Source organism: Hermetia illucens, chromosome 4 (genome assembly GCF_905115235.1).
Source record: "Hermetia illucens chromosome 4, iHerIll2.2.curated.20191125, whole genome shotgun sequence".
Lineage (NCBI taxonomy): Eukaryota > Metazoa > Arthropoda > Insecta > Diptera > Stratiomyidae > Hermetia > Hermetia illucens.
In genome coordinates, this window is record NC_051852.1 from 26,112,351 (window position 1) to 26,134,870 (window position 22,520).

Below are 22,520 nucleotides of genomic sequence, written 5' to 3' on the forward strand. Positions count from 1 at the left end.
TGCGTCCAGACCTAAAGCACTCAGCATCTGCTCGTACTCGGAGAGGAGCATAGCAGCTACATACGCGAATTCCTTCCACCTTTGCTCTGATAAATCCATGCTCCAGACGCGGTATTATAACCTGGAAGGCTTGCCCTCCACAACCTCATAGCGCTGCTTGGCCCGTTTGGTCTTTAATCCAAACGTCACCACCGTGATTTCGATTTGGCTCACTAATTGTAGCCACATCGACGTTTTTCTCGCGGATGATTCGAGAGAACGGGTCCTGCGTGGCCTGGTAGTTCTTAAGATTGATTAGTATCAACCACATCTACGATCTGCGTTGAGGGCTGTGTGAGGCACCTGCTGCTGCTTTCAATATACCGATAGTACACACCCTCCTTCCCTTTACACAGTAAGCAATTTGGGTCAACTCCACAGCCCTTACTGATGTGGCCCTCCGTTCTGCATCTCCTGCACTGCTTCGACCTGTCATTTGAACTGGTGCACCTGCTTCCTAAGCGGACACATAACCCAGCTGATTCTTACTCTCCCTACTGTTAACAGTTTGAGTGCTGCCTCGACTGGCAGACTGATGATGGGAGTTTGTGTTCCACCGTAAGCTTTTCTTAGCGTTTTCACTGCTGACTCAAGTAGTCCGATAAGCTTGCTTTTCCAAGGCTTCGTAACCCTTCTTGCTGGGAATCTCATCTACATCCTTGCAGGGATACAGTGATGTGCGACTTGCTAGCCCTTATCGAGGCTTTCTGCATTAACGACCTCCCAATTTGACTTACAAATTTACTCGTGATTACATCCTTCAATCTTTTGAGCTTCAACATAAGGTCTCCTTTCTGGGATCATCTAACGCGGGTAACATTATCTCCGGAATTGACGAGTTCGGAGTCCGCCCTCATTCTCCTGAGAGTATCGGCGTTTAACCGTCCACTTTGTTTGGAAATGATAATCACCTCTCGTCTTATCTTCCTCCGAAACCTAATTTTTCAGGGTCCTCCTTTTTCCAGACTTCCACATCTTTCTGGAGAAATCCATTCCCTTTTCCCGGGCTGGCTGCTATGTGGGTTTTGCAGGTAGCTTCAGCCCTCCTCCTCACCTGTTCCACTTTCTTGGGGGTTGAGCTTTTTTTTCTCTTAGTGGTTTGCTGATTGTTGTTGATTCGCTTAGCCTCTTCTCCGGTTTCTCCTCTTTCATGTTTTGAACAGGCGTCACTTGCGTCGCCCGGCTCACATTTTCGCTCGACACCTCCACTCCTCTTTCAACTTAGGGATGTTAAGAGAGGAAACCCTACGAAGTGCAGAGAAATTTGAGACCTGAATGGCCACGACAATATCATATTACCCAGAGTCTGCAGATCTTAGTAGCGAATTAGACCACCTAGCTTGTCTTCTATGTGAGATTGGAAAGATATCGAACGGTCTGCCGAAATACGAGTCTATATATGGGCCCTCAACCTTGATTCTGATTGACAGCTTAAGTAGACCATGAACCATGTAAAGCGTCGTTGAGAAAGCGAAATTTCAGCTTTTACACCCGCGTTCTTGTCAACATATCCTCACTTCCTAAAATAATGTATAAACTACCCCCTTACTGCAAAAGTACCACCGTCAAACACTGTTCAAATCAACCCCACGAGCAAACATAGTCTAAATTATACATTAAAAGTTTCATATGCTATTATCGCTATGCTGGGGATGAGAAAATTGCGAATTTCCAAGAAGTTATCCAAGACGCCCAACCCAATTTCATTTCAGCAGAAGGTAAATTCCATTTTTTCGCTCGCAAACCGTCGGTTATCCTAGCGCGGAGAAAGTAAGTAAGGATATTATCTGTAAACTGTCGTTTATATGCATGGTAGATGTATGAGATCCGTCTTCACATCCTTGCGCCTCCACAGCTCAACATTAAGAAGCTGTAATCCGCTTCAGTGGATTCGTTTCTCGTTCTCGCTCCTTCGAGGAGACCAGCGCCTCCTTATACGTATGTCCTCGTGTATACAATAATATCCTCGATTTGTTGTAGAAAAACAACCGTAAACGAAAATATTGCTTATCTTCCTTGGCGTTGATTCAATTTCTGCTACACGAAGCGCAATTTATTATTAACAACTTCATTTCTCCTTGGCAAGGATATTTTCTTCCTGGTGCTCGGGTTTGACTGTTCTTTTGCGTTGTTTTTCCTCTCGAATGCTAATAGTGGTAACCCTATGACTGTAACGAGAAATTCGAGAGAGTAGACCGAGGAGTGTGCAAGTGGACGTGGACAGGATAGATTTTTTCATATCATAGATACCTGCTGGTGAATAATCCTGATATTATTTACCCAGAGCTCTCAGCAAACGGACAAGAATGATGTTTACTGTTAACGGGTATGATTCTCGCATAATGGGGTTTCCGAAATTTGATTTATCTGTTCTGGTGAAATTCTACGGCAGACCCGCTTGTTCATGTATCTATGCATGGGTCCCTGTATGATCCTTGAGTGAATCCATAAAAGTTTTACTGCGAAAGGAGGAATATTGATTGAAGAGTACACATTGAATGGGTTCAAGTTGTTGCCCAGACACAGGCGTATGTCTAGTCATTTTTCGTAAGGAGTCAGAGTAATAGACAGAAGCCAAATAAGATAGAACCAACTTTCAGTGGAACTTAGCTGGCATTTCTTAACTGAATTCAAGATACTTCTTTGGACGTGTTTAAACCTCATTTGCATGATACTCGTACATTGCCAGACAAGGATACCTCTCAGGCATACTAAGCAAATCTATCAGGCTAACACCCATTATGAAGGTGGAGCAATGTTACTTTAAGCGCTTTCAACAAATGCGTACAACCAAATGAAATGGAGTAATTTCAAAACGCACACTTATCGCGGTTATGAATTGCTTCAAAGAGTACCTTAAAACCCACAACAAATCCTTCTCCAAACAAAGCACTGGATGCAAGCTTTTCCTATTTATCAGTCTAGATACTTTGCAACAGGATACCTACAGCTGTAGCTCATATTACGCGGCAGTGCTCTAGCCTTGCTTACACAAGCACATGGATGTGAGCATAGGATGAGATTGGGATTGGAGGAGGACTTGGATGGTAGTCAGGAGAGTTTACGGGTATGTTTGTGGCTCAATTCTTCCAATTAGGAATGTTTGCATTGGTGCTTTCTAGTGTAACCAGCGAGCACGTTGTCTATGTGGAATCCTTTATGCGGCAGAAAGAGGATTTCTGGTGACTGCAGCACGAATTGAGGGAGACATGTTCATGGTAGAGTTGTAGGTGGAACATTCATTTTATTGTCTCTATTCACTTTTTCCAATTAGTTAAAGCGAACGATAATTATTTGGAGAGGAGTCCAGGTAGCTTATTGTCGAAGTTAAGGTGCAGCAATTCAGTTGTAATTCCCAAAGGAGCTGTAAAATGAATATTGAGCAAACGAACCACTGGTCATCGATATGCCTTCTCTGCAGTGCGTTTAAGGTGGCCTGTTAAGAGGAAGAGTCAAGTGATGCATTGCGCATCATTTATAGGGATGAGAATCAATGCCGAACTACTGAAGCAGTTAATAGGATAATTTATTGACCCGACAATGTTACAATTTGAACCGAGACCCACCAAACAATAAACTATTCAAAAATTTGCTGACGGATCATCATCAACGCGCAACAGCCGGTATCCGGTCTTGCCCTGCCTTAATAAGCAACTCCTAGCAGAGCGGTTTTGCTCTGAAGTCGACCAATTCGATATCTTTAAAAGTCGTGTGGCATCCTGACCTACACCATCGTTCCATCTCAGGCAAGGTCTGCCACTTCTTCCTTTTCAACCATACATATTGCCCTTATAGACTTTCCAGGTTGGATCATCCTTTTTCATACGGATTAAGTGAGTCGCCCACTACAACCTATTGGGCCGGATCTTTTTCACGACCTTAAGGTCATGACACCACTCATAGATTTCGTCGTTATATAGACTCCTCATCCATCCTTATGTAGGGGGCGAAAAACTGTTTGGAAGATTCTTCTCTCGAATTCACCTAAGAGTTCGCAATTTTTATGCTAAGAAGCGGGTCTCCGAGGAACACATGAGAACTAACAAGATCATTGCCTTGTACAGTAAGAGCGGTGTCGGATGCTCAGAATATAACCCGACCACGAAATGGAAGGGAGAGTTGTGGTGATCCAGAGATTCTATCCAACAATTCAAGAGAGTAGACAAACGTGGTCGCGGTCTTCGAGCTCTAAAAAATCACAGCCCCTCAGTTTTGAATAACTTAGCTTCCCTTGCATCAGTATTCAGCGATAATCACATTTAATGGAAGCTCCGTGCTCCTTAGAAGCCCATCTTTAGAGAAAAAACCCACCGCAACTCAACATCCCTTTCAAAGTGGTAACAACATAAGGTGGTCAAAGGCTAGTATAGGTCCCAGGGCGAAATGTGGATTGATACCCACGATGGAGCATAAAACCTGGGAAACGCCTCCTGAACTAACACCAACCGTTCTACTACCAAACCCTATCTCCACCTCCACGTGGTGACCGCTGGGAGCTCTTTCTTAATGAAAAGCTGCAGACACAGAAGGATGAAGGTGAGTCTCATGTGCCTAACAACTGGACAAACTGGACCAACTAGCGCTCCAGGTTAGGAGTTTGGTAGGGCTGACAATTCTACACAGAAAACAACCTGCTTCGAAGCCACAACAAGAGTCTCGGACAGGATGGACTTTACAACGACGTACCCGGCAACAACGGAATACCGATTTGGACATTTTCTCATGGAACGTGCGCTCCCTGTACAGAGATGGAGTTACCAAGCAGCTAGCCGATACCCTGTCCCAATACAGAACTGAAGTAACAGCGTTGCAGGAAATGCGTTGGACAGGGACCGGTTTCCTGGAGAAAAGCCACTACACCATATATTATAGCGGCCATTTAGTAAACCATGTGCAAGAAGTTGGTTTCTTAGTCAGCCAAAAAATATACTTGGCCCCAGCCGCAAAAGGAGTCGGAAAGGCTGGTTTGACGATGAGTGTAAGCTAGCAACGGAACGGAAGAATGCTGCACACCGGGGAATGCTGCATTCTCAAGAACGCGGGCACGCGCAGAGGTTGAGTACTTTGATGAACTACTGAACAACCAGAACACCGGCGAGTTGGAGGTCCCGCCAACTGAAGACGACGGACAAATACTGCCACCACCAAGTATAGAAGAAACAGTCCGTGCAATTTATCGGCTTCAAAATTATAAGTCGCCAGGAGGCGATGGAATTAGAGCCGAATTCGGAGACGACCAATTACACCAAGTGGTTCATCAACTTGTGCTCAAGGTGGGGGACAGCGAATCAATGCGTGACAACTGGCAGGGAGGCATTATCTGTATCATTCATTAAAAGGGAAATATCACACAGTGCAGTAATTATAGAGATATCACGTTGAGTGCAATCTATATGATATTCTCCTCTATCTTGCTAGGTCGAATAGCCCCATAAGCCCAGAACATCATTAGCCCATACCAAAGAGGCTGTCCGGATAGCTGAGTGGTTAGAGAGCAAGGCTGTCGTACGGAAGGTCGCGGTTCAAATCTCGCTGGTGGCAGTGGAATTTGTATCGTGATTTGACGTCGGACACCAGTCGACTCAGCTGTGAATGAGTACCTGAGTCAAATCAGGGTAATAATCTCGGGCGAGCGCAATGCTGACCACATTGCCTCCTAGTGTACCGTTACGGTCTTGAATGAAGTGCTCTAACACACTTCAAGGCCCTGATCCAACATGGATTGTTGCGCCAACGATTATTATTATTAAAGAGGCTTCACTCCAGGAAAATCAGCAACAGATCAGATTTTCTCTCTACGGCAAGCGATGGAAAAACTGTTGGAATATGGACATCAGTTGCACCATCTATTCATCGACTTTAAAGCCGCCTATGATAGCATAGCCAGGGTAAAACTGTACACGGCCATGAGAGAATTCGGTATCCCGACGAAATTGATAAGAGTGACTAGGCTGACCCTTACCAATGTGCGAGGCCAGATAAAAGCGACAGGATCACACTCAAAACCATTCGACATCAACAACGATCTTCGACAAGGGGATGTGCTATCATGTGTCCTCTTTAACGTGGCCTCTGAGGTAAATACAAGGGGTACCATCCTCTTTAAGTCCACCCAACTACTGGCCTATGCTAACGATATCGACATCATGGGAAGAACGACCCGAGACGTACAAACTGCCTTCATCAAGAAGACAGGGGGGCTTCTGGGCTGCACATCAATGAAGGCAAGACAAAATATATGGTGGCAGCGTCAGCACCAAAAACCAACCAACCGAGAACCAACGAGAAGGATAAAGATAGGAGAATACAACTTTGAGACCGTTGATAATTTCTCCTATCTAAGGTCGAAAATCACAACCGATAACAGCTACGATGATGAAATCCGCGTACGGTTGTTGGCAGCCAACAGAGCCCTTTTCAGCTTACAAAAACTGTTCCGCTCGAAACGTCTCACCGTAGGGTCAAAGCTCTTACTGTACAAGACAATAATCTTGCCAGCCCTCATGTATTCCTCGGAAACTTGGGTTCTTAGCAAGAAGAATTGCGAAGTCTTGCCCGCGTTCGAGAGAAGAATCCTCCGCAGAATTGTTGGCCCCCCACATGAAGATGGACAATGGTTGTGAATAAAATCCGGCTCAATAAGTTACGGTGGGCAGCAATATCTGTGGTAGAAAAAGAAGACGAGGTAGACCCTGCCTGAGATGGAGCGATGGCGTAGGTCAGGACGCCAGACAGCTTTTAGGGATATCGAATTGGTGGACCTCGGCCCAAAAGTGGGATGTCTAGAGTTCCTTAGTAAGGCAGGCCTAGACCGAATACCGGTTGTTGCGCTGTTGATGATGATGATGAAGTGATGATGATGCATATATGGTTGCCTTTGGTGGGGTATAGCGCGCCAAATACACTCGCGTGCCATCGCTCCCCTACGACTTGCTGAGATGCTCACACTCGTCCTCTACTGTTCTGCGCCAAGTGCCCTGGAGCGCCTACTCGTCGGTAGGAAAGCGGATGCCATTGCATGGCGTAGCAAGCAACTCAATTGCCATCCCTCCTTAAAATGTGCCCTATCAACTGCTACTTCCGTCTTCCGATCACAGTGCAGTATCGGGCCAACGCACTCCGACGACACGACGCAGACAAGTCTTGGCAAAAGCTTGGAGCTTTTGGATAACAGTGGAGTTCACTTTCCATGTGGAGGGTACCATATACCATATAACAATACAAAAAGAACAACAAATAACTATATTTCCAGATTTCAGACAGGACAGCGAAAGCGGATCTAAGGCTCTGCCCTTTAATGCAGATAAGGAGAGTGCATTGACCCGTCAGACGGAGAACCTTGGTTTTGTTGGTGTTTATCTTCAGTTCAACTCTACTTGCCTCTCTTTCCAAATCCAGAGCCATTTCGCCAAAGACCATGACTCATTGAGAGAACAAACAGATAACATCAGCGTAGTGAAAGTGTTTCATTGAACTCTTCCACGTTCTTGTCGGAAGGACGTGGAGGCATAAAGGACGTCAACTACAACAAGAAGAAATAATATCGGCGACAGGATGCAACTCCGCTTTGCACCTCGAAATTCCTCGAGATTTTGTCTCGGTGCTGCACCTGACACTTTGCGCGATCATGTGTCGCTTCAATAATAGTTATTAATTTCTCTGGAATGCCCCTCCTACGAGGAGCACTCCAGATCTACTGCCTATTCACGCAATGAAAGCTTTCTCGAAATCAATGAAGAGCAAATGCAGCAAAGATCCAGACTATGCGCATTGTTCCGCAGGGTATTGATGTGCTCAATGTAGGAGGATCCGGGGAGGTAGCTAGCCTACTCTCTGTCGATCTCGAACTTATAGCTATTATCTGTGCAACCGCAGGGAGCACGAAGATACTTTGCAGTTTTCGCACTCAAAACGAGCCCACTTCTTTGGGATCTTGACGATCATTCCCTTCTTCCACTCTCTGAGAAAGGTCTGGAATTCCTCAAGATTTCCGTACAAGTGAAACCAGCAGATCAGAAATAACTCCGCGGGGAGACCTCTTCAGTTGTTCATCATTGTGTATGAGAAGTCAACCGTTGACGTTCTTCACAGGATCATCGAAAGATTTGCGATTACATGCAAGCTTTTTCGTGATGCGGTATACATTCCTGACAACATTGCGATCTGCAGCATCTTCCGCTACCTTGACGCGCAATAACATATTCTCTCTTGCCACGATGTACACTATCCTGAACTTTTCGGGATTTCGCTCGATATTCGAGTTCGAGCGCGGCGTGATCGCCAGGACTCGCAACGGGCATCAAAGCCTTCAACCCCTTCTGTTCACCGATCCGCTTCTAGGATTCCGCAGTCAGCCAGATCTTATGACGTCCCTTCGGGATGTGGCTGACGACTTGTATAGCACCCGAGAAAAGAGCACTGTTAATGGCGGCCCAATGCTCATCGATATCCTCAGGCGAGTTACTCCCTATATCTACATCATCATATCAGCAAGATAGCTCTCTCGCTATCGAGCGACAGCTGGGTCATACAAGCGGTCGATGTTGAATTTAGAACGCAGCTCTCCAACCCTGCGGAAAGTGCTGGACACAACACGCAAACGAATGAAAGTGACGATCAGATGGTGATCCCTTTCGAACCCGATGTCACCGCCTCTCTTGTTACGCACATTTAACAGACAACTCCTAAATCTACTGATGATCGCGAAGTGGTCGGTACGGCTCCGGTCAGTTGAAACCCAACTAACCTGTGCACATTCCAGAATATCGTTTTTCGATAGCCAAAGGTCGTAGCCGTTAGATCAATCCCTTTCTAAGGCGTTGTTGATCTTTTGGTAGCAGTGGAATTTGAAAATTTGTAGGTTGCTAGTCCACAAATTTCTGACCCTTTTAGTCGCCTCTTATGACAAGCCCTAGCTCATAGGGCAGAGTAAACCAATTCAATCATTCACAACAGGATCGCTACTGGTACGCCCTCATAGTGCTTTGACGAATCGATGGCGTACATTCCCATTATAAGGAAACTCCGCTGAAATTTTGGCCATAATATTTAGGTAATAAAAATGCATTATGGATTCCTGAAAATCAAACTATATAGAAACTGAAAATGATAGTTTCCACGGCTTAGGTGAAGCTAATGCTTCTCCAAACTTTCCATTTTGAAACTAGGACAAAAGAAATTAACGGACAAATCTCTACTCAAAATACGGCTAAACCAGTGTAGTATACCGGACACATGTGTGGTAGATATTTTCCCTATCGTATAGACTGCATCATCCTTATCCATACGGATTAAGTGACCCGCTCAATGTGACCTATTTAGCCAGATTTTATCAACAACCAGGACGTGGAATCGCTCAATAGTTTTTCTGCAGAGAAAATCTGAGCTGCTGCTGATTTGCCTGGATCTCTTTGGAATAGACCAACGATGTTCTGGGCTTTTGGAACTATCCGACCTAACAAGATAGTGGAGAATAATTAATAGATGGTGCTCAGCAAGGTGATAACTCTATAGTTGCTGGACTGGGTAAAAAAAATCTCCCTTTTTATGTATCACCATCAACGGCGCAACAACCGGTATCTGGTGCAGGCCTGCCTTAATAAGGAACTCCACACATCCCGGTTTTACGCCGAGGTCCACAAATTCGATATCCCTAAAAGCTGTCTAGCGTCCTGACCTACGCCATCACTCCATCTCAGGCAGAGTCTGCCTCGCCTTCTTTTTCTCCTATAGATATTGCCCGTATAGACTTTCCGGGGTGGATCATCCTCATCCACACGGATTAAGTGACCGGACCACCGTAACCTATTGAGCCGGATTTTATCCACATCCAGACGGTCATGGTATCGCTCATGGATTTCGTCGTTATGTAAGCTACGGAGGCCAAAAATTCTTCGGAGGATTCTTCTCTCGAACGCGGCCAAGAGTTCGCCATTTTTCTTGTTAAGAACTACTTGAGGACTGGCAAGATCATATTCTTGTACAGTCATAGCTTTGACCCTATGGTGAGACGTTTCGAGCGGAACAGTTTTTGTAAGCTGAAATAGGCTCTGTTGGTTGCCAACAACCGTGCGCTGATTTCATCATCGTAGCTGTTATCGGTTGGGATTTTCGACCCTAGATAGGCGAAATTATCAACGGTTCATTAGCTCGTGTGAATCCGTCCTTTTGGGCCATTTCTCTTGTTTTCTATTGCTCGGTTTCCGCAGATCCAGATTGCCGCTTTGCCCCTTCTGTCTAATTTCCACCACTGTGGAAATCTTTATAATATTACGTAAAACAATAGCATGCAAGTGTTAACTGCAATAAACACAGTAATCATGCTTGTAAATGTTTTCCCTCATAAAAGCTAGACCTCTACTACTGAAATTACATCCCCTCCTAGTCTGGGAAGTTAGTAAATAATAAATGTTTAAGCCTTGCTCGCACTTTCCCTCAAACCATAAACAGGACTACTAAAACGATTTTTATAGTAGCAATAACAGTTTTAAGTGAAAACCACAGTCACTAAATAATGAACTTTGGTAGCTAACTTGGTAAATGAAGCTTCTCGTCCTTTATCCAAAATATAAACTGTGAACCTTACACAAATCGTTTCTACACTACCCTCATGAGAGCAGATATATCACATCTTTACGATACTGGAGCCATAACGAAAGGACATCACCATTTTAAAAGCACTCCGCACATTACATCAAGTCTACGCCATAAAGTGCAATCCTTTGAGTCATATAAAAAGCGTATATAATCGAGAAAGTGTTCCTCAAATTGAAGGAGGTAATGGTTCGTGTAAAAAGAACCCCGAAGCCACAAAGATTACCCACATTACAAAACATTGTGAACCGAAGAAGTTCCTATCGTGCTGGGATTATCAATAATGAATCCTTTTCTTTCTCTTCTACTTACAGTGCAATATCGTGGGGTTTCCCACTGCTCATGGTCGGGATTGCAGTCGCGTTCAAGTATAAGGAAAAGGAAATTAAAACGAAGCTGCAACTCACAGCGGCGGAAATAGTTCAGGAACTTCTTATCAGTAAACACTGTTGGTAAGTGTTCTTCCTTTTGTATCTTTTCTGTTAAATGTTTCAGACAATGGTACTTGCAAGGAACAAGCTGTCTTTTCGTGGCTTGGAGATATCATCTTACAAAATCCAAATAGTATCTAACTTTATTTGTGTGAAATACTGTGGGAATTTTGAACGCCTCTTCAAAGTCCTTGTCAGTTGCTATTGCAGATTTACTTCACAGATACTTTTATAGATAGTTTGATTGAAAGGAACGATAAAGCGAGTACATTCAATGATTTTTGATAATCGAATAAGATGGAAGAAGATGTATATATGTAATAATAGAATTAAGAGCAAAAAAAAGATAACCTTTTGCTGAATAGTAGTTAGATGGACCAGCGCAGTGTCATTATGAAACAATACCTTTTCTCATGTTTTTTTTTCAAGGCTACGCTCTACGATTGTTGCCTTCGATTGGCTTCATTCTTTTCAGTTTCGATTTCTCTCTATCCGCCCTAAACCCTACATAGAGATAAACATACATTGAGGAAATATTTTTCTAGAGGCATCACCATATGGAGCAAAGCAAAATAATTCAACAGAGCCATCTGTTAATAGCTATAATTCTATACAAATATAATGAGGATATTAAGATAAAAGCATACTACTTGAAATGAAAGATTACCTTAGAAGATATTTCTCCTTTTTATTGGCTAAAGTATTTGGTAATATGTGCAACTACGTATTTCAGGGACCAACTGTCCCCTTCTTCAGTGTTCTATCTTCTGAAAGTTTCCTTTATAATTTGGGTTTTTTTATAGTCATATAATTAATTAGTCATTGCCAGACTCAACGAGGCCGGGGGATACAAAGTGATGAAATTTTAGTATCCTTTGACGTAAAAGCGCTGTTCCCAAGCACACCGATGAAGGAAGCCCAATACTTGTTCGAAAAATGGATTACGACACACGAAAACCCATCCGAATGGAGGAAGCAGACTAAACTAAAGACTATAAGAAACTGCCCTTCACGTGCATAAGTGTCTCCTATTTCAAATTCAGGAATAAATTTTATAAAACAAACAGCAATGAGCAACTCCATCCCACCGTTGCTATTCGAGGTATTTATGGAGAACCTGGAGAATGTGTGGCGCAGCAGGGCTAACTTAATTCGACTGACGGATGCCACCACCGGTGTTCTCCGTGGCGTAGTAGACCTTGATTTTTGAAGTGTAAAAAAAAATAATTGAAAGTAAAAAGGGAGTTGACATAAAAAATTTCAAACAAGCTAAACTAATTACAAAAGTTGTGAAATTAAATGACTGAGAGATTCTGGCTAATTATTCCTTAAATTTCTTTTATATCAATAAAATTATTTGAGCTGTGATTTCTACCTTTATTTTAAAATGTCAAGGCTCCGAATCAAAAGCAGTTGCTAGCGATATTCATATCTATTATCTAGAAGAATCTTACAATCAAGTCGTCATCATCATCAACGGCGCAACAACCGGTATCCGGTCTAGGCCTGCCTTAATAAGGAACTCCAGACATCCCGGTTTTGCGCCGAGGTCCACCAATTCGATATCCCTAAAAGCTGTCTGATCCTGACCTACGCCATCGCTCCATCTTAGGCAAGGTCTGCCTCGCCTTCTTTTTCTACCATAGATATTGCCCTTATAGACTTTCCGGGTGGGATCATCCTCATCCATACGGATTAAGTGACCCGACCACCGTAACCTATTGAGCCGGATTTTATCCACAACCGGACGGTCATGGTATCGCTCATAGATTTCGTTATTGTGTAGGCTGCGGTATCGTCCATCCTCATGTAGGGGGCCAAAAATTCTTTGGAGGATTCTTCTCTCGAACGCGGCCAAGAGTTCGCAATTTTTCTTGCTAAGAACCCAAGTCTCCGAGGAATATATGAGGACTGGCCAGACCATTGTCTTGTACAGTAAGAGGTTTGGCCCTATGGTGAGACGTTTCAAGCGGAACAGTCTTTGTAAGCTGAAATAGGCTCTGTTGGCTGACAACAACCGTGCGCGGATTTCATCATCGTAGCTGTTATCGGTTGTGATTTTCGACCCTAGATGGGAGAAATTGTCAACGGTCTCAAAGTTGTATTCTCCTATCCTTATTCTTCTTCGTGTTTGACCAGTGCGCTTTGATGTTGTTGGTTGATTCGTCTTCGGTGCTGACGTTGCCACCATATATTTTGTCTTGCCTTCATTGATGTGCAGCCCAAGATCTCGCCCCAATCGCCGCCTACTCGATCTGGATGAAGGCAGTTTGTACGTCTCGGGTCGTTCTTCCCATGATGTCGATATCGTCAGCATAGGCTAGTAGTTGGGTGGAGTTGAAGAAGATCGTACCTCTTGCATTTACCTCAGCATCACGGATCAGTTTCTCCAGGGTCAGGTTAAAGAGGAGGCATGATAGGGAATCCCCTTGTCGTAGACCGTTATTGATGTCGAATGGTCGTGAGAGTGATCCTGCTGCTTTTATCTGGTCTCGCACATTGGTCAGGGTCAGCCTAATCTCGCCTAGTTATGAGTCTCGTCGGGATACCGAATTCTCTCATGGCCGTGTATAGTTTTACCCTGGCTTTGCTATCATAGGCGGCTTTAAAGTCGATGAACAGATGGTGCAACTGTTGTCCATATTCCAACCGTTTTTCCATCGCTTGCCGCACAGAGAAACTCTGATCTGTTGCTGATTTGCCTGGAGTGAAGCCTCTTTGGTATGGGCCAATGATGTTCTGGACGTACGGGGCTATCCGGCCTAGCAAGATAGCGGAGAATATCGTATAGATGGTACTCAGCAACGTGATACCTCTATAATTACTGCACTGTGTGATATCTCCCTTTTTATGTATGAGACAGATAACGCCTCGTTGCCAATCGTCAGGCATTGATTCGCTGTCCCATACCTTGAGCACAAGTTGATGAACCACTTGGTGTAATTGGTCGCCTCCATATTTAACTAATTCGGCTGTAATTCCATCGACTCCTGGCGACTTATGATTTTTTAGCCGATGAATTGCACGGACTGCTTCTCCTAAACTTGGTGGTGGCAGTATTTGTCCGTGGTCTTCAGCTGGCGGGATCTCCAACTCGCCGATGTTCTGGTTGTTCAGTAGCTCATCAAAGTACTCAACCCATCGCTCTAATATGTCCATTCTGTCGGAAATCAAATTTCCCTCTTTGTCTCGGCAGGATGAGCATCGAGGTGTATAAGGCTTCATCCTGCTGACTTGTTGGTAAAACTTCCGCGCCTGGTGCGGTCAAGTCGTACCAAGACTAAAAATGAACTACAGGAAGCTGGGGCACTCCCGTGATGCTGGATCAGATACGTGGAAGATGTATTAACAATTAATCATCAAAAGGGAAAAAGCAGGAACAATTCTCGAGAAACTCAACCGGGCACAGAGGAACATCGAGTTCACCATGGGGATCGAAAAGGAAGGGGAGATACCGTTCCTAGACTTAAAAATAATCCAGGAAAGAGGGGATCTTCACCATAAGATGGTGCACACAATTTGTTGATTCACAGGATGGTCAGAACACCGCTCAATGAGCAGAGAAGAAATAAAGAAATGAATTGCATCCTGGAAACAGCCAACAAAAACGGATACAACAGGAACCTCATCGAAAATCGGTTTAAAACGAAACTACACCAGGCCTCAAAACAGCGACTTTAAACACTCCTCGAGGAGGTGAATACAGAACCTAGGCAATGGATAACATTGACCTACTCGGGTCAGCTATGTTTTGAAAGTTTAAAACAACATAAGTTAAGGTTAAGATATTGTTTGGTTTTATGGAACAACCGAAAAGAAATGGCTGAGAATAGAAGATGAGTTGGTTGCATTTGTTGTATTGTACCGCAACTTCCCATAAGAATTTCGCGCATTTTGTTCAGGAACAAACATCAGCCACAATCGGAGTTGCAGGGTATTAGGTTCCCTAGACCCACAATAAAAAAAACCGACACGTGGAGTCGCCAATTTATCTCCCATCCTCCTACAATTGCAGCCACCACTCTCAAAAGCATGTATCGGGCCAATGTCTCCACCTGAAACAAGAAACCGGTATGCGATTTCCAATTCCGTAAACTTCACCTTCCAGTCATTTTTTTTTTGGGAGTTGGGTAGGTGAATGCGTTTACGCACAGAGTGTTGGACTCCCGCAACAGCATGCTGGCGGACTGCCAACTAAACACCTCCCTGTCATCAGAGAACTAGCCTGGAACCGTTTGACACATTACTTCGGGCTAGCCCTCCCGCTCTCCCGGCTTTGGGAGCCTTCAAGTCAGGGAATTCCTTTCACCAACGGGAGGGGAGGGGAGGAAGGGAGTTGTTAGTTCAGGAAACCCCTTACCGTCCGATCCCTCTGCCGGTCGAGTTCAATCTTCTTCGTAGTAAGAAGAGCCCGAACATAATGCGCAATACGATTCCAGCTGCCAGCGCTCTTCAGCATCTCTCTGGAAATGTTGTCTGGAGAGAGCTCCCCTGTGTCTGCATAAAGCTGCTGGCAGCGGCCGTCCCACCTCTCGTAAGAGAAAAAGGGGTGTTCAGCGTCATCCGCCACTCTATTGCAGAACACACAATCAGGAGATCGCACCTTCCCAACCCTGTGCAGGTGAGACTGAAAACCTCCATGCGCACTTAGAAGTTGGGTAAGGATGTAATCAATCTCACCGTGCTTTCTGTTCAACCACGGGTCTAATTTGTCGATGAGCCGCGCAGTCCACTTGCCCCTTGGCTCATTTTGCCAAGAAAGTTGCATTCGTTAAGGGTGCCTTCCAGGCATTAATAATCGAAAAAACAAATCGTGGATAGGGGCGAGGAGGTAGTGTTGATACCAATTTTCTCTCTACGGCCTTCCGTACCTCCATTATGACCACGTTATCACCGCAAGTGCCCCACAGGACTCCGTACTGGACCTGCTACTGTGGAACATTCCGGTGGTGTTTTACGCCAATAAATGGGGAAGGTGAAGGTTGCCATCATCAATAAACCGTCACAGAGACGTTACAGACTCCACTGATGGACCGGTGATATGGGCCTGCCTGCGGCAAGCTATACAGTGGATCTGTATGGGCAAAAATAAGCAGCATGTGCGTGTACAGTTGCTAAACCTCCACATGGTCTGAGTTCGAAGACGCGTTCTTTGTCCTGGAATGTTATTGCAATTATTTTAAAACTATGGAGACAGCCACACGGTAGTGAAACAACATACCCAAAGCCGAGAACGACATCAGGCTGGTCTACAAAAACATTGTATGAGCAAATCTCATGGAAGTGTGGCTAGACCAATCGACTAAGGCTGGTGACCTGGACGGAGTACCAAATAGGGCGCTTAAGCTCACCGTGAAATCCAGACCGGACATATTCGCTGAGATTTTCGAAGCTTACATGTCCGAGGGGATGTTGCATGCAGCATGGAAAGGGCAGAAGTTGGTAGTTCTGCCAAACCTCCTAGTGAGCTATGGGGAATATACTGGCGAGGGTAAACTATAATAGATTGCTCCCGGTTGTTAAGAGCCAAAGAGGCCTTTTGGACCGACAGTATGGTTTCCCCAAAGCCAGATCTACCATTGTTGCCATCAAATTGCTTATTGACTTGACCGGAGATGCAGTTCACGGAAAGGGTAGTACCAGCAAATATTGCGTGGTAGTAACCCTGAACGAGAAAATGCATTCAAAATTCTCTGACGACGATTAGAGTTCCTACCTACCCTAGTGCCATCGTGGATAGCTCTGGTATGATACTGATGATGAACCTCAGGTGTGCGTTGTCTCTCACAGAGAGGCCCGTACTGGACCCACTACTGTGGAACATAATGTACAACGATGTGCTTAATCTTCCGGCTCCGGAGAAGAATGATGATAGATGCAAAGCTCAATTTTAAACATACTTCCGAAAACGCATCCACAGTCTATATAGCTCTGACAAGAATGATCCCGAATGCAGAAGGTCCGCGTAATACTTGCAGGCTGCTTATAGCCAGGATGGTGAGTTCCATCTTATTTAACTCACATATACTGAGTGTACTCTACAGAAGAACAGCAGGGTGTTTTCTGCCTTCCGGGCCATTTCAGATGATGCGGCATTCTTCATTTTGGGAATGGTGCCCATTGACATCTTGGTAAACGAGGTGACGAACATATATAATATCCATCCATTCCAGCTCTCCTTTATCAGGAGCCAATACAGGTTTAAATAGGACCTCAAGAACCAAGCGCACATACTTACTCCTTCATCGAGAGCGTCAGTTCAGAGGGGGTAGACAAGAAAAAGGGCCTGCCCAATTTCTTCCATCTTCGCTGCTTCCACACGTCACCGAGATTTTTGGATACCTACCCGAAGCCCCATGACTTTCTGTTTACGTCGTTCATTAGCTCCTTCCAGCAGCGTGCCTTCTGCCTGTTTATTTCGTGGCAGAGTTGCTTTTTCCCACTCATACTCTGCTGTTCTAAGCAATACCTCGTCTTAGCTTCTTGCCCGCTGAGCAATCCGCCGAAGTCTAAAGCAATTCCCTCATAGGCTTGCAATTTTAGCAGTACACAGGTAATTTCCCGGGACGCCGTTTTCTTTTGGGAACCGATGCATTACTAGCTGCAGCAATAAGATTCATAACTAGCGATTCAGCTGCAGTTCTTCTATTTTCGCGCTGTTTTATCAGAAAGAGCGATAATGGTCAATTTTCGCCCTCTAGAGTTCACGGACGTAACTCCCATCTTATGGTTGGTCACATCTGGGTAATCCCTTTTGATCGCCTCCCCCACCTCTTCCAATCCAGATCCCTTTTTCGAGGATGTACATGCGTATCACAGCTTTCACGCCGAGAATGCTCTTGGCAGTCTCGCAAAACGTACCCTTCTTTTAGGTCCAGTTCGAGTCCGCCGGATAGATTTAACATCTTTACCAGCGTCTTCTGATTTGACATTGTGGCGGACTTCTCGAAAAACTTCCAGGATAGATCTTCCTTCGTTCGACTTTATAAGAATGGCCGTCGTAGTCGACTTCGACTTTGCCACAGTGGAGCCCCTGCTGTCGCTATCCAACTTATAGTATATTATTGTTGTTGAATTTTCTTCTGTTTTCGACGCTGCTTTGCCTGCTTGGTTACGACCTCGCGGAAGTCTTCTTGCTTCGTTCCCATCGGCAGATCCCGGCGTTTCCTGTCGCCTCCTTTTATAGATTTTCCTGCCCCCCCCCCCCCCCCCCCCCCTCTGGCGTACTGACTGCACTGCGTTTTATGCTAAGGACTATACCAGCGATATGCTTTTTCCTCAGCTCTTCCTCAGCTGTCATCTAGGACAGTTTTGCTGGCGTGCAAGGTCTTAGAGTTCTTCCATCTCCATTATGATATTTTTGAGGATATTTCGCTGGACGATGGTACCAGCTTTCATTTTCCATAGGACCACCCCGTACTTTTTGAGTAGCCTTTTTCCCTCTGCTCTTGTGTTTCGGAAAAGATCCATCCCCTCCGGTGAGGTGACTTGTATTTGTATTGCAATTTATCGTGATCTGGCCATCTGCGAACTTATAAGAAGGAAACGAGGCTTCGCAAGGTTAGGTCAATTTTCAAGGGTTTTCTGTGCATAAGAGACAAGCACTCTAAAAACAAATCTCATCCCTTATTTTCTTAAACACTTCTTGCAAAACTTTTCTGAATATATCCTGAATCAATTTAAGTTCAGGGAGGGGGGCCCCACAAGGGAATTCTTCTTGTCACAATTATTTTGGATAGCCACTAGGATTTTTTTGCTGCTTTAAACATCAATGCTGGTCATTGGAACAAGTGTTTTAACATATTTTTTTCTTTTAGGGATTGAGAAGTCCTAAGTCCGCATCCATTTAATGTCGGATCGGACCAAATGGAGAGCAACTTGCTCCCACTCTTTATAGTCCGCGGACTCCTCTTTTTAGGTTAACACCCAAAGTTCAAAAATGAAAAGAGGGACGAAGGCGACTACGGTTTCGTACCAGGGCAGAGGCAACTCATTAGACGCTGCGTCACCTCTGCCCTGGGAGCAGCGTGACCGAAGCGGCTCGCAGAGAAACACATTTTTATTTAATGAAAGGGACTTAAAGTAAAATTACTTATCACCATCATCAACGGCGCAACCATCGGTATCCGGTCTAGGCCTGTCTTAATAAGGAACTCCAGACATCCCGGTTTTGCGCCGATTCCTTTGTCGTTGCCGGGTTCGTCGTTGTATTATCCGTCCAGTCCGAGGCTCCTGTTGTGGCTTTGTAACAAGTTGTTTTTCGTGTAGGGTTGTCAGCCCTACCCAACCCCCAACCTGGAGGACTAGTTGGTACAATTTCCCTCGTTTTTAGGCGCAGGAGACTCGCCTTCATCCTTCTCCATCTGTAGCTTTTCGTTAAGAAAGAGCTCCCAGCGGTCACCACGTGGAGTTGGAGATAGGGTTTGGTAGTAGAACTGTTGGTGTTGGTTCAGCAAGTGTTTCCCAGGTTTTATGCTCCATCGTGGGTACCAATCCACGTTTCGCCCTGGGACCTATACTACCCTTTGACTACCACACTTATCGATAGTCTGAAAAAAAAGGTCAAATGGAGGAAATTTCCGCTATTAGGAAGAAAGAGAAAGGAGAGAGGGACGGGGAAGGTTGGGAAGTGGCACGAACTGGTCGAAGGAGAAGGAACCCGAGTACCCGAGTTACCTTTCCAACCTCATCGAAGATATTGCATCGGATTGACGGGTTCACGAGGGCTTGAGGGAACTGGCGTCTGCGGAGATAATTCTCAATACTGCAATCAATGTTCATTTGCTCTCTAATCAGCTGATTAGGGTGTGCTTCACACTTGTCGAGGAAGCGAAGTGCGAAATCGATCCTGGCAACTTTGCAGGTATGGTTCAAAATGTATTTCGTACGATCCTCGTTTTTGAAAATATTAGCGCAATAACGCAATATTTTTCTCTCGCAGAGACTCAGTTTCTCGATTTGGATTGCTGAGCAATCTGCCCAGAAGATGAAGCCGAAGGTGGGAAGGGGTCGTATGAGTTGCTTATAGCAGAAAAGTTTAACTTTCTGCGCAACAGGTCTATTGTACCGGTTGATCGTAGAAGTGACCGGAAAGCGTTGTTTACACGTTTCAGTGGAGGTCTATGTGTCTATGTGACCTGGAGGTGTGTCACTTGCTCTACTTTTGGTATTGGGACGGAGTTAATGTGTAGGGAGATGTTTTCGATGTTACGTTTGATGGCGTATGTCAGTTTAGTGTTGCCCCGGAACACTATTGTCTGACATTTGGTTAGGTTGAAGGAGAATTTCCACCTAGAAAAATAGTGGTATAGGTCGCCTAAGTATGAATTTAGACGAGCTTCACCTTGCGTAATGGTTTTGACTGATACATAAAGTATCAGATCGTCAGCATACTGCAGGACTTTCATCGGGTTGGGGTCGTCGGGAGGCAGTAGAATGTCCGCAGTGCATAGTGAGAAGAGGGTGGCAGAGAGTACCGATCCCTGAGGAATGCCCGCGGGGCAAGTGTCAGTTTTACATAGATGGCTTTGGACGGCAACCCGGGCTTTTCTATCATGGGGAAACCTGAGGAGGAGTTTGCATAGTTGTGGGTGGAAATGAAATGACCTTGAAAGTTTAGCGATGAGTCCATGTTGCCCGACAGAGTCAAAGGCTTTTTTTTTCAGGTCAAGAAGGCAGACGATAGTTGGCGTTTTGCGGTTAAATTCGTATCAAATGTTAGTTTTGAGTACGAGGAGTGCGTGCCCGACTGAATGTTGCGAATGGTTTGCAAACTAGAAGTTTCGGATGATATCACTGGTGTCGCTGGGTTCGTCAATCATCGTTTTGATGGCCCGCCCGAAGATTTTGGCGGTTGGCGATAAGATAGAGGCCTGTAGCTATCTGGTATCAAAGGGTTTTCGTTATTTTTTTCCGGATCGGGACTATTTTGGCATTCTTCCAGATAGTGGAGAAATGTGCATTGAGAATGCAGTGGTTGAAAATTACGGAGAGAAAGGGACTGTAAAAGGCGAAGCATCTCTTTACGATGATATTTGGGATATCGTCGAAACCGGTGGATTTTTTGTTCTTGGAGAACTAGGTAGCCACTAAGTGAAGACAGGTTGATGGGTCGTGGACGAAATGCTGTGAGTTGAGGAGAGAGGAGATAGAGGAGAGGACTTCCTCTTCCGCCTCTTCACTGCGAAGGTGAAGTGTGGTCTGATGGGCCTTTAAAAAGTGGTTGGCTAATAGTTCGGTTTTTTCGGGTGGAGAAAAGTTATGGGGTAAGATGGCGCTTGGGATATTATCCTTGCCGAGACTGAGACATGTTTGCCTCAGTTCACGGTCGGTGTGTGGATTGAGCTCAATATTGGAAAGTCGACCGTGGAGGTGCTCAGTGTAGAGAGTTTGGGTTCTCTGACGAATCGAATTATCTAGATCGTGAATCTCGTTTTTGAAGGCGCGACAGTGGGTGCCGTATCTGTTTCTGAAGAGTCTTCTCCGAAGAGATCTTTTCAGTTTGATATCCTTTAGGAGATCTCCAGGCAGCGAGATTAAGTTTTTGTAGTTGAGGGAGCGTTGCGATGTTTGAGTTTCGCACACCTCTTTGACGATGCTCGTATATTGGCTGACTGTTACTTCTAAAGGCACACATATATTGACGGGCGGGAAGATTTGGGTGATTGGGAGTTTGTCAGAGGCGAGCAGAGACGGCTTGCAGGTGTTATATGTTCACTTTTATAATTCGTAAAACACAACAAGGTTACGAATTATATTCAGTGTAACTCCGCCCATAGTCCGAACGACTAAAGCTTGGCCGGAGCTAGACAATTTTTACTTTTAGCGATTGGGGAGTCCAAAGTCCGCATCCATTTAATGTCGGTCCGATCCGACCAAGCTTTGGTCCGAACTATGGGCCGAGTTACGCTGAATATAATTCGTACCCTTGTTGTGTTTTACGAATTATGAAAGGGAGCGTACAACACCTGCGAGCCGGTTCGTTCTCGCTGCTCACAAGGCAGAGGTGAGGCAGCATCTGATGATCCCTCTTTTCGTATTAACATAGCTTATTCACATTGCCCACTTTGACTATTATAAACGGAGGAGAGAAAAAACAAATTTTGATATTTTAATAAAATTTTATATCCCTTTTCCCATTGCAATCTAACTGAATCTCACTAATTTCTGTTGTATTTCAATAAACCACATAACAAAGTGTTGCAAGTTTAAAACTACTAATCATTTTCATATATTTTTCTCATCTTTTTCATACACAATTAGGTTAATGGAAGGCAAAGCGTACATCTGGGCATATATGATTCCAGCCATAATATTATTGTTATTCGGCTACCATCTGGCCTTCCAAGCGCGCAACACGGCAAAAGTTTCAGCACAAATGCAAGTGGACTCGAAATGCCGCAACAAATTGATAAAGCGCCGAATGCTACAAAGTGGACTATTCATTAAGGTGAGTGC

At 44.8% G+C, this 22,520-nt stretch overlaps 1 protein-coding gene across 1 annotated transcript in view; it reads left to right on the plus strand.

Moving 5' to 3' along the window:
* Positions 1–22,520, plus strand: part of LOC119656110 (adhesion G protein-coupled receptor E4-like) — a 221,166-nt gene that overhangs the window by 184,457 nt on the left and 14,189 nt on the right. Inside the window, exons 5-6 of the mRNA XM_038062426.1 lie at positions 10,947–11,084; positions 22,326–22,512. Coding sequence (XP_037918354.1) covers positions 10,947–11,084; positions 22,326–22,512 — 325 coding nt within the window. The remainder of the gene's footprint in view (positions 1–10,946; positions 11,085–22,325; positions 22,513–22,520) is intronic.